We start from the raw sequence: 17,373 nt of genomic DNA on the forward strand, positions 1-17,373 counted from the left end.
TTTTATGTCTTGTAATGTCATTTTTAATGGGGCCGGTGGCTGATTTGGAACAACCTCGCCTACATTTTCCAAAGAAGGTGAAAGATGAAGGGAATATTTATAAGCGAGATAAGCAAGTCCCCTTGAATGTGCATGTAATGAATGTGTGTGTGTGTGTGTATGTGAGTGTGAGGAGCCCATTAAGCACCACAGCGACGTGTTGCCTCAGCTGTGACTGGTACTTGTGCTGTCTCAACAGTTTCTCGGGTGTTTTGACACGAAACAGTGACTTGTTGCAAAAAGCTCCGACTCATTTGTTAACTAAGCCAAACTTTCATTTGGAGCTTTATACTTTCGAGGGCATTCACACAGTAATAAAAAATGAATGAAAATGAAAATAACCAGTTGACCATCCACACAGAAGGGCCTTTTGAGCATTTTGAGGACCTCCCTGCTTTTTTTTCAAACACAGGCCAAGCTCTGCGTAGGTTCCGCTAATGCTACAGCTCCTGTATAGACATTGTGTGATTTAAAAAAAGAAACACGGTTCCAAACAAAGTCCGCCCGCCGCTTCCAGCGTCAGCTTGCCCTCGAGAGCCTGTTCTGTTTCTGCGAACAGCTGGGTGGTAGCCTCTCTTCAAGCCATATCTACCACAGCCATTTTAAGACACACTCCCTCCTTGTCCTGTGGTTTCTAAAATGGAATTTCAGAAAAACTCCCTCAAAGTCATCTTGACTGTGGCTCGGAGTGTCTTTTATTTGGAAACTAGCAGCTCAGCAGGTGGACGAAGGAGTAGGCTGCTCTTTTCTTGATGTTCTTGCTAGATGAGGCATTATTTAGTTGAGGAAGTATCAAAAGTTCGTCACCTTCACCCCGAGGCACGAAGAAGAGATGTCATAAACACTTGCATGGCATCCTGCCAACCGCATCGTTTGTCATACTCGCAGGACATAAATTGTCATCCTGGTAGCACACGTGCTCAGGCCAGAACTCATCAAGGTGCAGATAAATCATTTCGCAGCTAAAAAATTGTCCAAGTTGTCTGCATTACTCATAAACATTGACTTTTATTGACTTTAGTGTCAACTTCCATTTTTTTCCCCCTCTAAAATGTGTGAAATGGCACTCAGGCTCATGTTTGCTTTTTTTTTTTTTTTTTTGGTCCCAAGTCAAGTGTTTGTCTAGATTTTCATCTCCAGACTGTTAAGGTAAGGCTTTAATATGGCGTACAAAAGAATGCAAAGGATTTTACAAAGAGGACCATTGAGTGCGAAGCAGGCTAGCGAAGCCAGCAGGCAACGATTTAGCAGGGCGTAGCTCAAACCACATTTTTTGGTTACACACACATTCATACATAAACTCACATACATGAACACACCCACAAACCTCAGGTGTATCCACATTAGACACGCCCTGTCTCTCCTTTTTGAAAAGCAAAATAAGGGAAGTCGGTGATCCCGGCCGACCAGTCTCGCTATTTGACTCGCTTACAGCAAACATTCGGGCCTCGTATGGTTACAGATTGAGGATTAGCTAAGGCATCTCGCATTTGCGGTGAATTGGAAGGACCAGCTACTCTCTTCCAAAAGCTAAATTTGGTTCGTAAGACACTGGGCGTTGCGTTCCCTCGTGACCCTGTGACCTGCTAGTAGGAACATGGCAAAGGACAAGAAGCCAAACAAATACAAGGGTCTCATTTAAAGCGAGGGGTTATGTCATCCACGACATACCAGTCGGAATCCCGTCCCCTCCTTAACACCTACTTGTCGGTAGTCATGACCAACGTTTTGTTACATCAAAGAGAAGGCACAACTTATCAGTTTGCATGCCTGTTTTTTTGCGATAGCAGCGGTCACGGCGGTTCATCGGGTCTGCAGGACACAAGCCTTTCTAATTACACTGTGACCTGCTTTGGCAGACACATTCCTTCTGTCTGATCTTGCGTTTATTTCCTTCATACCGTCAAGATTTTTTTGGACCGTCTCACTAAGAACTCCAATGTTTATCCTTTGTTGGTTCCCATTGTTTTTTTAGAGTGTCTTTGGAGAGGTCTGACTTTGGGGAGGGGGGGGGGGGGGGACTTTCCCGTCTTTCAACATATCTGAGCTTTTTGTAAGTGTGTCTGCAGATGAATGTCTTGCTATGCATGGCTCAGGAGGATTTGAGGCAGGTTGAACTCGTGACCTTGGATGCTTTTGTGCCCAGCCGCAAAGGGAGAAGGGTTAGTGTCGATTGCAAAGAGGCGGAGTTTGGATAGAGTCCGCTCACATCTTAATGTTTACATGTACTGCGTCCCAACAGTAATTGTCATTGAACACAAAGGTCAAGCTTTTACAATTTCAATGTAAGAGATTTGTATAGCCGCTGCTGGGTTAAGGGTAATCTGATTTTTAAACTATCATTTCATCAATGTGCGAATTGAATTCAAATGACCCCGTGGAGTGATCAAGCTGGTTATGATTGACACCAAACGTTCTCCGTGAGCTATGTTTTATGAATGGTGGGTGCAAGGCTGCAGTTTTTACCATGGTCCTTGTTTGTTTATGGGATTTAGCTGCTGGGGTGGACAGCTTTATAGACACGTCCATTCAGGGTTGCTGAAGCGGCCGTTGCCCGGCAGCGAGTGGCGTTCTCATGACCTCACCTGGCTCTGAAGAAAGGCGATCCGCCTCCAGATCTGTGCTAATGGCAATCAAAAGCGCCTCTTACACGATAGCAACATGAACTCCAGTCAGGTTGTAATTTGCCAAGAAGTAGATTGCAGTCTTCAGAATCCAAATGGGATGTGTCACTGGTGGTTCCAAATGAAGTTTTGTTTCAACTAGATTGTTGTGTAAAGATATTCTGACCCAAGTTTGAAGAGAATGTGTGAAAGTCTTGGCAGTCTTGGAATGCCTCATTGACAGATCCCAGGACCTCCTGGCGATGCTGACGTTTAGGTTACTCTGTGTAAGTTACAATGGCATGCTCTGTTTGGAGGTGGGCTCGCTCCTTTGCCTCCTGCGTGGTTTTTCTGCTGTGGAAATGATGGTGTTGAAGTAAACCACGTGCCAGACTAAGCACAGATTGGACCTCACACAGAATGCCACGGACATGACAGCAATGTTGGCTGTCTGGAACGGATTAATCCAATTTACATTGTGTTCTATAGGAAGTATTGTTTTACTTTTTGTACAAATCAGTGTGACTTCTTATATCTTTGCTAACAGCAGTTCTTGAACTTTTCTGGCAAACCTCATACTGTCAATAAAGTGAGCTCCTTCTCGCCTTAGGTGATTGAAAATGAGAAGATTTGGATCAGTTCTCATCTTCGTTTAATTCATTCAACTTGAGTGCTCTGCCATCATCCATCTTCTGTTCCTTTCAAGTACAAGTCACTTTCTTCCCATGGCCATTGAGACTGATGTTTTATGAGGAGATATGGGAAATGTCACAGCGAAACCCCCTCCTCCCCCTTCTCCTCATCTGCGCCTTCTCTCCGACCCCCCCAGCCCCAGCCCACCGCCCTCCCCGTCCTCCCCTGAGGCCAGGAGGAAAGGCATTCCTGAGCACAGGCCACTTCAGAGCTGCGGAACAGAGCCGCTCAGTCTTTTTGTTCTGATCTGAAGCAGTCTGCCGTCATGGGTGTCATTCCTATGTAGCATTAGCTCCCCTTAAAGGAGCAATATTACCTGTATTCTTTCGGCAAATCAAAGGCATACGTCCAAGATGAGCATTTTACGGCTTCGGAAGAGTTCACACACTGCCTGTTGTGTTTTTCCAAGGACCACCGGCATCAATGAGTTCCGGGACGGTTGAATAGAATTTAATAGTGGTGTTGTAAATTTATGGATTCGTTATACAAATATAGGCTAAGACCAAAGTACAAGGGCACAAAAATGAGAGAAATTGTCTTTGAAACAATGCGCTAGTTATTTCAAGTGATCTTAAAGCACATATTGGAGTCTTTTAACTAGACAGATTAACATCTCATTAACCCGCCCGTCATTAGAGATTTTCACTGAAGACCCTCCCCCAATTTCTCGCCCCTCCCGACCGGTTCTGTCATCCCACTGTTGATGGTAGTGTGTTAAACCATGACAGCTTTTGTCAGCGTGTCACCGGGCTCTCGGAAGTACACAGGGAAAGCCGCATTGGCACTCAGTCCAGCGGGGCGAATCGTGCTTTGTTTTGTCCCCTGAAAGAATTTGCATTCATTAGAGCCTTTTCTTCATTTTCTTCTTTTTACTGTATAATGAACTTGCACTGCAATCTAAAATCATCAACAGGGACAGTGAGTTGCTCCTCTTCGCCACTCTCGTGGTTTTGCAAGCAGCGTGTGTTCCTCCAAAAAAATAACGTCCTTTTTCGGTGCCATCACAAAAGTGCCATTTACGTTCGCCAAGGGCACCAACGCAACCCCAAACCGAGACAGAACCCATTTTCTGCACTTGTTGGTCCTTTTTTTCTTTTTTATCTTTGGTCACTGTTCATTTCCCCCATGAAAAAAAAAGACATTTGACCGCAGTAAATGTTTCCACTGTGCGTTGGTCCATCATTACCTCCGGACACAGTTTACTTAAGGCCTTGAGCAAAGTTTTTACTGGCGTGCGTTAATGTAGCTAAATATTGTGGCTCTTGACAGCAGTTTTCAAAGTAACCCAAAACCCTGTGGTTCTATCAGCTTAAGATGACTGCCGGTTGTTAACGCAGTGTTGTGTCAGGGATCAGAGATTGCAGATGTTCAACTCACTCTTGTGGCCTTCATACATTTTTTGATTTGAGGAGCAACATTCTTAACGATGCAGTACGGTGGCAACGTAAAGATCCTTGGCCCGTCGTTAGTCGGAAATTACAAGGCCTCTCCTGGACGCCACTTCGGAATCAAAAGCACATTTCGACGAGTTATTAATCTTCACGATTCAAGCGGAGGATCACGTTGCTAGTTCACAGCAGGTTTCAATGCAGAGAAAGAACAAGACTTTTGAAATCTAGATCACCGACAGAATGCGATGATGCCGTCACACTAGTGAGACAAAGTGTTAAATTAGACTTTCACCTAAAGTCCCTGTTGAGTTCTAGAGTGCCTCGTTTTTTCAGTCCACCTCAACAACCAGCATGTGGACCGGGACTGGCCACTTTAGAGTGCCTCGTTGTCAAATTATGAGTCAGAGCATTAGTTGGACTTATATTGACCTGCTATTTTTTACTTTTTTAATCTTATTTTGTAAATGAGTGTCTTTAAAAAAAACTTTTTCATATGGGTTGTGCATGTCCTAGTGGGCTTTGGCCATCTACTTTGATGAGAAGTAATGAGCATGCATGGCACTATAATCATTTTTGCTCGGTCTTAGGGAAACAGTGTGTAATTAGAAAGGCTTGATTTCCTGCACCGCAAAAGGGCCTAAAATTGAAGGCTTTTCCCCGAGCAGGGTTTAGGAAAGTCCCCGAAATAGCTCTGGTGAGTTTCCGTCCTTGTGTCTCACTGCGTATAGTATTGGTCAGATGGCGGTGCTGTCGCCGTGACATACTGCAGCCCGTTGGCCGGCCGGCACTCGCATGATCTGCTTTGATGTGGCACCCCTTGTTTTCAGAGCCATCCACCCAAATTACAACTTTGTGTTAATCTATTTTGCATGCGACATGACTAAAAACGTCTTTCAACCTACCGTAATTTCCGGACTATAAGTCGCGTTTTTTTTCATAGTTTGGGTTGGGGGGCGACTTATACTCAGTAGCGACTTATATGTTTTTTTCACAAATTTTTACTTGATCATTAAGACATCACTTACTTACAAGTATAGTTGACCACTTCCCGTGTTATTTTTAGTATAGTTGATCACTTCACATGCTTTTATATCTTTATCTTGAACATATTCAAAACATAAAAAATAGAGAAAACATCAAATAAAGCAATTAACACTTTAAAGCACCATATCCAAGTCCACTGTCTGCTGTATGTACACTTGCTCCATTTTTGCACCTCTTATATTTATTATTATTATTTATTATTATTTGTTTATTTATCATTTATTCAACACTCTAATTTATTCATTGTTTGTGCCTTCTTGTTTTTTTTTTTGTGTTGCTTGTATGCATATGTGTACTATCTCACCGAGGGATAGTGGGAACGTAATTTCAATCTCTTTGTGTGTCTTGGTATATGAAAAAAAATCGACAATAAAGCAGATTTTGACTTTGATAAAACAACCAAATAAACAAAACAAAAAACTACATCTGAAAAAAATTATATTTTCAGACGAAACTGGATGAGAGCCCTCTAAATTTCACCGTTGGCCGTGACTCATCAACTGGGTGGGCTTAAGAAAAATGGCACCAAAAAGAAACTCATATTTTGCAGGTTACAAACTTCAAGTTGTAAAATATGCAGCTGAAAACAGTAATCGAGCAGCAGAAAGAAAGTTTGGAGAGCCGTGATGTACCAAGGGATTACTATTTCAAGTGACGTCAGTGACACGGCGCGGCGCGGCGCGGCGCGGCGCGGCGCGGCGGTTGTTTACATAAAGGACAAACGTACCCACGTAAGGACTACCGGCATCATTAGCGGTGATCATTTCTAAGTGACACGGAGGACAAAGAGTTTGAAGGAATTAAGGATTTGGAGTGACATAGAAGGTTTGAAAAACTATTATGGCTTTTACGCACGCCCGGTCCTACTCTACTGAGTCGGGGGCCGGCGCTCGGCCGAGTGGCTGTCCGCGAACGTTGCATGGGGCTCGGACATGGCCATTACGCACGCCCGGTCCTATGCCATGGAGCTCTCATGTCTGGAAGTCCACGCCGCCGCACGCCGCCGCACGCTTGGAAGTTTGTTTTGTTTAATAAAGAGCCGTTTACCAAACCCACGTCTATCCTTGTACTTTGTTAACGCTACAATATAGTTATATACGAGATCTGTGGAATAAAGACGAGGCTGACGTCAGGGCGCACGCGCGGCGATGTTGACAAAGGACGAGGAATTTGATCGATGGATTTAATGGATTTAAAGTGCACGGATGGTTTGATAATATTATTGCTTATATTATAGTTATTTGAGATATAGTTTATCTATCGTTATATGAGCCTGTGGAATATTTTGAAGTGCAAGCGCCCTTAGCCGCACGCACCCATTGTTGACAAAGAACGATCAATGGATTTAATGAATTGGAGTGACACCAATGATTTTATAAACGTGTTATTCATGTAATCGTTTTCTTTAGTAACTCTATATGTTGCATCAGGCCCATTCTCAGCTCTTCGTTTGTGTTTGTCACGTTAGCATACCTATCGTTTAGCCTGTTGTTGACAAAGAACGATCAATGGATTTAATGAATTGGAGTGACACTGATGGTTTTATAAACATGTTATTTATGTAATAGTTGTCCTAAATCACGCTATATGTTACGTCAGGCCCGTTCTCAGCTCCTCGTTTGTGTTTGTCACGTTAGCATACCTATCGTTTAGCCTGTTGCTATCGTATCCAACGATCGATGGATTTAATGAATTGGAGTGACACAGATGGTTTTATAAACATGTTATTCATGTAATAGTTGTCCTTAATCACTCTATATGTTACGTCAGGCCCGTTCTCAGCTCTTTGTTTGTGTTTGTCACGTTAGCATACCTATCGTTTAGCCTGTTGTTGCTATCGTTTAGCCTGTTGTTGTTCGTTCATGACTGTTTTTGGTGTGGGATTTTGTCGAATAAATTGCCCCCCAAAATGCGACTTATACTCCGGAGCGACTTACCGTATTTGCCAGTGTACAGGTCGACTCGGTGTATAAGTCGACCCCCTAAAATTCGACGGAAATTTACGATTTTATGATATAGCCTTTGTATAAGTCGAGCTCAATTGTTGCATTATATTAAACTTCAAAATTCAATATGCGAAATTTATTGACGAAATGTGTTCAAATTCCGGGAGGCCGTGCGCATGCGGCTGTTTATAAGCACCGCGGAGGAGATCGCGGCCGGCGAGCTCGCGCACGCCGCCCGGCACCAACGGGAGGCCGGAAATAGCTCCAAGCCGAGCGGATCGGCACTTTATAAGCACCGCGGAGGAGATCGCGGCCGGCGAGCTCGCGCACGCCGCCCGGCACCAACGGGAGGCCGGAAATAGCTCCAAGCCGAGCGGATCGGCACTTTATAAGCACCGCGGAGGAGATCGCGGCCGGCGTGCGCGACGGGAGGCCGGAAATAGCTCCAAGCCGAGCGGATCGGCACTTTATAAGCACCGCGGAGGAGATCGCGGCCGGCGAGCTCGCGCACGCCGCCCGGCACCAACGGGAGGTCGGAAATAGCTCCAAGCCGAGCGGATCGGCACTTTATAAGCACCGCGGAGGAGATCGTGGCCGGCGAGCTCGCGCACGCCGCCCGGCACCAACGGGAGGCCGGAAATAGCTCCAAGCCGAGCGGATCGGCACTTTATAAGCACCACGGAGGAGATCGCGGCCGGCGAGCTCGCGCACGCCGCCCGGTTCAAATTTTCTAAGTGCAACGCACAATGAGATGCATGAGAAACGGCCTTGGTTACCATCACATTTAAAGCGATGAATACGAAGTTAAATTTTATGACTCGGTGTATAAGTCGAGGTCGATTTTTTTCGGTCGATTTTGGATCGAAAAAGGTCAACCAATACACCGGCAAATACGGTATGTTTTTTTTTCACTTTTTGGGGCATTTTATGGCTGGTGCGACTTATACTCCCTAGCGACTTATAGTCCGGAAAATACGGTAAGTCAACTGAAAGTCTGTTAGCGTAATGCTAACCCATAATGCAAAACACAATAGGCGGGCTAACGAAACTAGCATTGGTGCTGCGGTGTTATATGCCTTTAAGGAACTAATACGTGAACACCAGCGGTGCAGTAACACAGAAAGAGTTACAATATTCACAGGCGTATATTCTTTATCTACTGTGACTAAATAATAATTGCGACTTTGTCATGTATTTGTTTCAGTATGTGGGATACTGCCCCCTGGTGGACATAGCACACACATAACAGAAGGAATAATTGATTAACTTTTTAATTATTTACTTAAATTATCTAATTCTTGGGCTGGATCAGACTTTCTATTAATCCTACACCTCAAGGCACTGCTCTCGTTCATACTCCTGTTGTGTGGTTTTCATATATGAACGCATTTGGGGTTCACAGGTCAGGGTGGCAGCAGCAGTTCCTGGCCTTGGCTAAAACACCTTTGGGACATTCACAGGTTTTTCTGGATGTCAGAGGCCACGCAGAGGTGTCACTGCAAGCCTTCCGCTTCCTGTGTCTGGCATTCATCTTTGTTTAGGAGCCCTTTAAAAAACACAGGACAGCTTTGTGTCTCCTTTCTTGTGGCGGGAGCCTGCACAAAATGGCTCTCTGTTTCTCATTAGCCCGGCAACACCACTTGTCCCCCGAGGGGAGGAGCGGGGATGCGAAAAGATGTTTGCGACTTGTAGTTGAGACTGCAGACATCATTGCACGTCTACCCAAGCTACTCTCTGCCGCAAAGTCATTGTCATTACTGCGGTTTACTGCGCTAGGCGTGCTGACGTGTTATTAGCTAGGGATTACATGCTATCTTGAGGTCGCTCATTCTCCATATTAATTGTAGCCATAATGAGCGTGCAACTTTGGCAGCAGACAAACAGTTGATTACCGTGCTCACTGCCTGGCTGGCTACATCCTCAAAATGGTCTTTCCATGCAGGAGTGTATTTTACAAAGTCTGGTTTTTACATCCTGGGTTTGGATTCCTGAGCAGAGTCGGGTAAAATCATTAGCACGTTTGGAGGTCAAGTAAATCATCTGTGCAAGAGAATTTATGTCAAGTTCTTTACTTGACATAAATTTTCTTTCTGAAATGAAACTCAAGGTTTTCAATTTTGATTCAGTAATTTGACGCACCTCCACCTGCGTCGTATTGAAAATAATACTTCCGGCATAATACATTTTACAACGTGTCAGGAAACTCTTAAGAGGACGTTGGGATTGAATTGTGGAAAAACTGATCCGATTCCTGATCCGAGCGCTACCTCGTAGCGTCTGAAGTGGACTGTACCACTTGGTGGAAAGTGGAAACAAGGCTTTACATTCCTGGCATTCAAGCTTCAGACTCAACATGGAAGCAAAAACAAGCGATCAGGAATCTCTGAGTTGTGTAAAGGTCACAAATTTTTACTTAGGCCTACAAAATAATTGTGGAGCCATATTTCATATAATACCACTAAAAACACATTGTTGAACTGGACCAAATCTCTAATATTGCACAACTTTGGTTTTCCCCTAACAGGAGATGTTCACAATGCCCAAAGACGATTCTCACCTGAAGGAAACCTCCTGCCCGCAGGCCTCGGCAGCGGCCACCCAAATGTTCCAGATGATGTTTTCAGACTAAGCCTGGCCAACGGAGCGTCCATGTCTCTACCCTCCTCGCCTCTTCTTCCACGACATTCTTTCATGTTGCCTTTACGGCCCAGCAAAAGATCTCCGGGTATGTTTTTCTTGCCATCCTTTTACAACTCATTCCATTTTTTTTTTGCTCGTCTCTGAAAAGGCGAACGTTCACAAGCCGGCTCATCCCTCCTTTAAATCAGCTCCGTATGTTTACATTCCGCCGGCTGGCAAGAAGATGTGCGTCTCTCTTTGTCCGCCATGACGAAGAATCATCTTGTCAACAGCTGCGCGGGCGTTCAAAGCCACCGGGGCTACCTTTGGAGCTGAACTTGTACAAACCTGAGGCTTTCTGTCGCGGAAATCTTGACAAAGAGGATCAAAATCCTTTAAGTGGTCAATTTACATGTGGTGCTCATCTGTGCCGCTTTCTGGCTTTTGTTTATTCCGGCTCAAACTTTGATCTACTCTCAAGAAGTGTGTAGTTAACTGACAGATACTATCCACTATGGCTTTATCTTATCTCTTAGGAGTTTGTTTGAGTCCAGATGTGCATGTTCAGGTTTGTGCTAGCATAGATTTGTGATAATAAAGCCAACTATGGCACGACCAAATTCGCATACTGAACCACAGAAAGGTGTAAAGCGCCTTTCGGGCAGGAAAAGGGCGATAACTGCCCACTCGGGAGGGTCGTACGAAAATAAAATCCTGCACAAATTAGTGATGTTGTGGAGGCCTGCCAAGGAAATGTGTGTGTGGGGGGGGGGGGAGATGGTCTATGGATGCGGTTCTACTATCTTTACAGCTACCTGTGAAAACCCACAGGGGAGAGTTCCCACCTCCAGTTAATAAACACATCTTGCAGGAAATGTCGCAACTCGGCGACGAAAACATTGTGTCTGCATGCTGTGATTGTCTTCCTTCGGGGTTTGATGACACAAGGCCATTTAAAAAAAAAATAGAAACAGTCTTGTTTTGGGAAGCCTTGAGATAAGAGTGACACAACTTTCTTCCAATGCGAGCATTTGGCAATTTTTTTTTAAAATTTTGTTTGAACTATCAAAAAAACATGCTAATGCTAACACATATTGGGAAACACCTAAGAAGTAGCATGTACAGTATAGCAAAACTCAAGTCACGCATTCTTTATCCTCAGCGAGGAATGGCAAAATCACACAACAGGATATTCAAATAGCATTATGTTCCTTTACAAAGTGACATCGCCAACTAAGCTCATTTTAATGCATTCAAATTAAAGGCGTGCACCGTTTCTTGTGTCACGCAAGCTCAACCATGTCAAATGTGCTCGGTAACAAGCCACTGCCTATTTCAGTCACCCCGCATTTCGAAACTGCACTTTTTTTCTCCGTGTGTAATTCGCAAGCTCGTGTTAACGACATTTTGAAGTCTGAATTCATCAAAGGAGCGTCTACATGCTGCTCGCAGATGTGGATTGCCAGCTCATTCCAAGAGATAATGTCTTGGGAGTTGTTTTACTTGTATGCAGAGGAATTAAAAAAAAAAAAAAGGTCATTGATCTGCTCACTGTTGTGTACATTTAAAACTTCATAGTCCACGCAAGAGCTCCGGTGAGTGAAATTAGTCCAACCGAGAACCGAGCGTTGGACTTTAAGTAGGAGCTTGATGGATGCCTGAGCTGAAAAGTCCCAGTGGCGCCGGCCGCCAGCGCTTTGATCAGCTAAGCCATGAAACACACAAGTGTGCCATGTGTTGACCAGCACCTTTTGCTTCTTTGGGATTAATAGTTTACAAGCCTTTGGAAAAAAGCCGAGGAAGGACGTTTTGTTGTAAAGAGTCAATGACCCACGTGCAGGCAATAGATCACTTATGCAAAAGCGTTGTGGTGAACTTGTGGCAATGTAATTGGTGACTTTGTAAATTAGCTTAAGAGTTGCTTGTTGAGACATTTATCAGTCAATCTTCCTAGTGGTGTTTCCCGTTTTTGACATTCATGTCTCCACAGTGACCTCTTATGGCTGTAAGAAGTTACTGTGTAAAAAAATGTTTTTGCTTGCTTCTCAGTCTGGGCGGAAATACCCGTTTTTGGTATTCGGGTTTTTTCCCCCGCCCCAGTTGTTTCCAGTCTTGTAGTCTTGTTTGTTTATCGTCTTTGTTCTTGTTTCCTGCTGGTCGTTGGCATCCCAGCGCCTCAAGTGGTGTTCTTGGTCTGTTTCCTTCCTGAGGCAGCGGTAAAGGGTCGTGGCCGGGAAATACTTAGTTCCTCCCATTTATTAAAAGTGTAATCAAATATATTCCCTGGTAGTTGAATAAATTTTCATGAATGAGGATGTTAAACTATCCATCATCCTGTCAAGACTATGTACCCGTCCACTTGGGAGTCCACATTATACAGGTTATTTGTTGCGCTGTAGCTTCACCTTGTCAACTATGCTGACAGTGGCAAAAAAAAAATTCTTTCTCAAGGTCTTTTTTGATATTAGCACAAGTCTTACAGACTTCCATAATGAGCTTACTTTCTTCCATCCCAATCTGCTTGAGAAATTATTTCTACTGATCATTTATTTTATCCCAGGGAACAAAATACGCAGTAAAAGCGCAATTCACAAATCTTGCATGCCATGAGATCGCGTTTGACTTTTAAACATACAGTTCAGTTTGGTCACAATCTCACAGCTGCCAAGTGTGGAAATTGCCCGAGCCTGCGGCTATAATGGCAATATGTCTGGCTGTTTGAAGCTAATGAATCATCAATCACGTCACACCAGGATAAAAAAATAAAAAGCACCAAGCGCCAGCCACGTCTGTAATGCTTCCCCGACTGCGGCGAATGGATTATCCGCTCAGTAGATCAATTAGCCAGGAGTCACCCACGCAATAAGACATTTAAGTCACAATCAATCCGAATTGGAAGCGAGCGCGGCAAGTGCGAGCGCTGACATTTTGGAGCATAAAGGCAACCATTGTGACCATTTTGATGTGTAAATGCGACGGGGTGGCTCATTGTGAAATGAAATGTAACAAGGTCAGGAGTCCATCTTGAAGAATGTTTGGGGGGAAAAAACGGCATCATCCGAGAACAAGATGTTCTCTTATTGTGGTTGGATGGAGAAAAAAAAATCACCTCGTGATGTTTATATTTTTAGCTACTTTTAAAATCAAAAGCAGTGGGCGCTTTTAACAAGCTCTTATCGACATGTGACAAAATATATGTTTCTCCTCATTTGCGTTTTCTGCCGCCGCTCAGTAGGATGACTCAGAATAAAGCGTTTGTAATTTGCCTCCCCAGGAGGCTTGTCTCGACTTTGATTTGTCACATTTGAGTTGGAGATAGAACGCTGAGATGCGACAAACGAGACGCCGTCTCCCGAGTATCCGTTTTCTGACACATCTGATAATGGGATGTCGTGTGATGTTTGTGACCATTGTTGCCAGCGGTCATTTCAACCCTGCAACCCGTTCAAAACCAGATATTACTTTTTGATAACCGGCTGTAAAATAAAAATGTCCATTTTTATCTCACTGCAGTGCTCTTTGTGGCATTTTATTTTTTTTGGCACAGCACAATCTGTTTTTTGTCTTGTCATTCCACTTGACAAACGTGACAATCGTCTCTTAACATATTTTTGCTAGCGTATGCCAGCTACGCTGACCTAACGTAAGGAATGCTGTTTCTATTGTTTTACAACTTTTCCCAACTAAACTTGACTGTACTGTAAAGTTCTAATCCAGAAGTGAGCCTTCATTTCCGCCATCATTTAGTTCACTTTGTATCACGTAAACCTCAATCAGACTCACATTTTCCCCGCCGGGTATGTTGGCGAGATGTCGTGTCTGCTAACAGAGTGACATCATACCCACCCTCTGTGTAATTATACCTGTGAATCATATAAATTAAGTGAGATGATGATGACGCTTGGTAAACAGTGTCATGAATCCTCCTGCTGCCACCAAAAAGTGACTGCACTCTGCCACAAGATGGCCTTTAAAACAGAAAGGACCATAAAGCATCAACAACCTTCCTCTATAACATATAAACAATCCTAAACCCACGATGTCACATAAACAACTGTAATTATTCGTTAAACTGTTGAACATAAATAATGAGGCTCGTCACCGCTACTCGCTAGCATACAAGGCTAACTAACGCTCATACGATAAGCTAATATTCGCTAGAGCAGAAATGGTATTAAGACAGTAGCTACATATACTTGGCTAACTTTTCTGCCTTCAGATGTTTCCTAAAAGCACCTATACTGTAATAGCTAGTTGTCATGGAAACCGAACGCCAACTTCAAACATATGCTTTCCATTATTCCAACAGTACTCCCTTATTGTTCCTTAATAAAATGCGACCTGTGGCGTATATCTTCACTCTAATTGCAACGATGTGACTCATGGCTGATCAAATGCGCCTGACCATCCATAAATGAAGATTGGTTGAGTTTTAGACTCGCGATGTCGTCTCATTTGGCTTTACATTAGCTAAAGTAAAGCTAGTTTTTGTATTCATCACTACGCCTGTTTGGATGACCAGACCAGCCGTGTTTGTTTTTGTGCTCTGACGGCAGCAGCTCTGGCTCCCAAAGTTCCCTCGGGCTATGAGACTGCTGCTGCTCGTCGTGCAATTCACGTCGCACATCCATAGATGGCACTGTGAGTCCAATTTAGCCGAGTCTTTGCTTTTGCATCTTTCATTCCTACTCCCCTCTTAACCCCCCCCCAAACCCACCCCACCACCACCACCACCACGTCCGCTGCGGGTGATTGCAGCTCTAGTTCAAGGGGTTTGTTTTATCTGATTCCAAGGATGCTTTTTAGGGAAAAGGAGAGAGGAAGTTGTATTAGTTGGGCTATTAGGAAATAGCTCATCACCATCCTGTTACGTCTGGGTTCCGTATACAATACAGACATTCCATGACTTTCAAAGTATTTTTATTTTCCTCCTTTTAATAGTTGGGCATCTGTTTGGACACAAGCTTGTTGTGATTTTTAGATGCATGCTGTTGATGTTTTATGGTCCTCTCCACTTTGAGGGTTTTGCTGGCATTACAGTCCCCTATTATTTTTTTAATTATTCACAGTTTTTGGCCATTCATTCAAACTCCACAGAAGAAGTCCGGCATCTGGATTCAAACCCGCAACCGCAGAGCTCGGGGGGGTATATGCTAAACATTCACTTTTGGAAGAAGTGATACTGAATGCTAAGACGGGGTTTTTCAATTCCATTTCATTGGTCGACTAAAGGGAAAAATAATGTCACATGAATAAATAATATGATTTTTAATGGGATGGGAAATGTTCTAAACTCATTTTTCAATGCCAATGTTGTAGTGAGCAGAATTGTGCTGCCTTGGGGTTTTATGGCTTATAGCTCAACACTGCACTCTGTTTTGCCCAAATTGCATCAAGACAACTTTACAAAAACGATCAACCAAGAGAACAGTAATCATAAAATTTATCGGCGCAATGCAACAATTTAGGGGCATTCCGGATCCCTGAACGAAACCCATCACCGATGATGTTAATGAGGAGCTTGCACTTTGCTGCGGCCGTTGAGGATTTTCTAATTCTGCCACGTTACGAGCCTAAAACAGAGCAGTCGTTTGACCTTAGCCGCTCGCTAATGACACTCATCAAAGCCCTGCGCGACTGTCCCAGATCTGCCCGCCCCATAGCACCTGTCAAATGTATCCTCACAGCAATAGGAGGGCATACTTTTGTAGGGAAACGCAAAAGAGAGAGGGGGGAAAAATGCCAGACTGTTTGTTGTTCCTCCCCCAGCAGTGCATGTGTGTTTAATCTCTTCTTAAAAAAAAAAAAAAGTTCACTAAGAGGCTAATTGCTGTGCTTTCCTGTTGTCGGTTAAATTCCCAGAGCTAGCTAGCAATGTGTTAGCGGGAGTCTCTAGCCACGCAGACAATTTCTGGGTTTGTCAGACAGACCAAAGCTGCTAGCGACACTTTGTGCGTACGTGTGTGTGTGTGCATGTGTGTTTTTGTTAGCAGCGGAGTATGGCCAAGCCAGTCCAACTGAGACACCACCACCTCTCATCCCATCTGGAACATGTTAATTCAGCAATAACCCTCTCTCTCTCTCTCTCTCTGACGTCTCTCGTCTTGGCTTTTCTTTTTCCTCCTGCCCTCTTGTGCACTCCCTCCTTCTCTCTCTCTCTTCCTCCCTCCCTGCCTCGCTCGCTCTCTCTGTCTCTTTGGTTCGCGGCGGCAGGTCCGGTCAGGAAGCCCAAGTATGTGGAGAGTCCTCGCGTACCTTCCGATGCCATTGTATCAGCGCTAAGGAAAGTGGGCGAGAATAAGGAATCAACCCGCAATGGTGAGTTTTGCTTTTCTTTCATTCATCTGATAACTTTCATTGTACGGTGGAATAAAAAAAATATTTATATATAACAGTGATCATCCTCATTATATACGTAGTCACATATGCCCCCAAATGGAAATGAACTGCTTTTAAAAGAATTGGTTGGGGTCTCGGGTCTCCAGAAGGCAAGGACCGCATCCCCGTGGAACTACCACGGCGTCTGAGCCCAGTCCCGTCACGCAAGCCCTAAAACAAACACAAGGGTGGCGTGTTTATTTGAAAGCGCGTGTTTGTATTACAGACGGGTCCATTTTCCAGCGTGCGGCGCCGACGCACTGTCTCACCCAAGCGCTGCGTTCTCTCAGTGATGTCCTGACTTCACTAAGTCATTTCTCACTGACTCTGCATGCACATGTGGTTTTGTTTCCACATTTTTGTGTGAGGTAAGCTTTTATGGTTTCGGTGGATGCTCCATCGTTAAACACAAATTTGGGAGGTGATGCCGGAGGACCTCTAAGCAACTGCAAAACAAATAAAGGACTTCTAGCACCCTTTTCCATCACCTCAATGCAAAAAATGTTCATGTGACTTTGAATGTGTGTGGCTTTATAAGGTGAGTAACATGAGAGCCAATGACTTGGTTGTTTTTCAAATTGTTGTGGTTTTTAGCCAAAGGAGGCTCACATGGCTTCCATCTTGACATTCAGCTCGGTTCACAACATTGTTTGGGCTGGC

At 44.1% G+C, this 17,373-nt stretch overlaps 1 protein-coding gene across 3 annotated transcripts in view; it reads left to right on the forward strand.

Moving 5' to 3' along the window:
* Positions 1–17,373, forward strand: part of tanc1b (tetratricopeptide repeat, ankyrin repeat and coiled-coil containing 1b) — a 51,252-nt gene that overhangs the window by 7,582 nt on the left and 26,297 nt on the right. For all 3 annotated transcript variants that reach the window (XM_049727819.1, XM_049727820.1, XM_049727821.1), the window contains exons 3-4: positions 10,241–10,441; positions 16,549–16,653. In XM_049727819.1, coding sequence (XP_049583776.1) covers positions 10,241–10,441; positions 16,549–16,653 — 306 coding nt within the window. The remainder of the gene's footprint in view (positions 1–10,240; positions 10,442–16,548; positions 16,654–17,373) is intronic.

The sequence above is a fragment of the Syngnathus scovelli genome, chromosome 8, assembly GCF_024217435.2.
Source record: "Syngnathus scovelli strain Florida chromosome 8, RoL_Ssco_1.2, whole genome shotgun sequence".
Taxonomy (NCBI): Eukaryota; Metazoa; Chordata; class Actinopteri; order Syngnathiformes; family Syngnathidae; genus Syngnathus; species Syngnathus scovelli.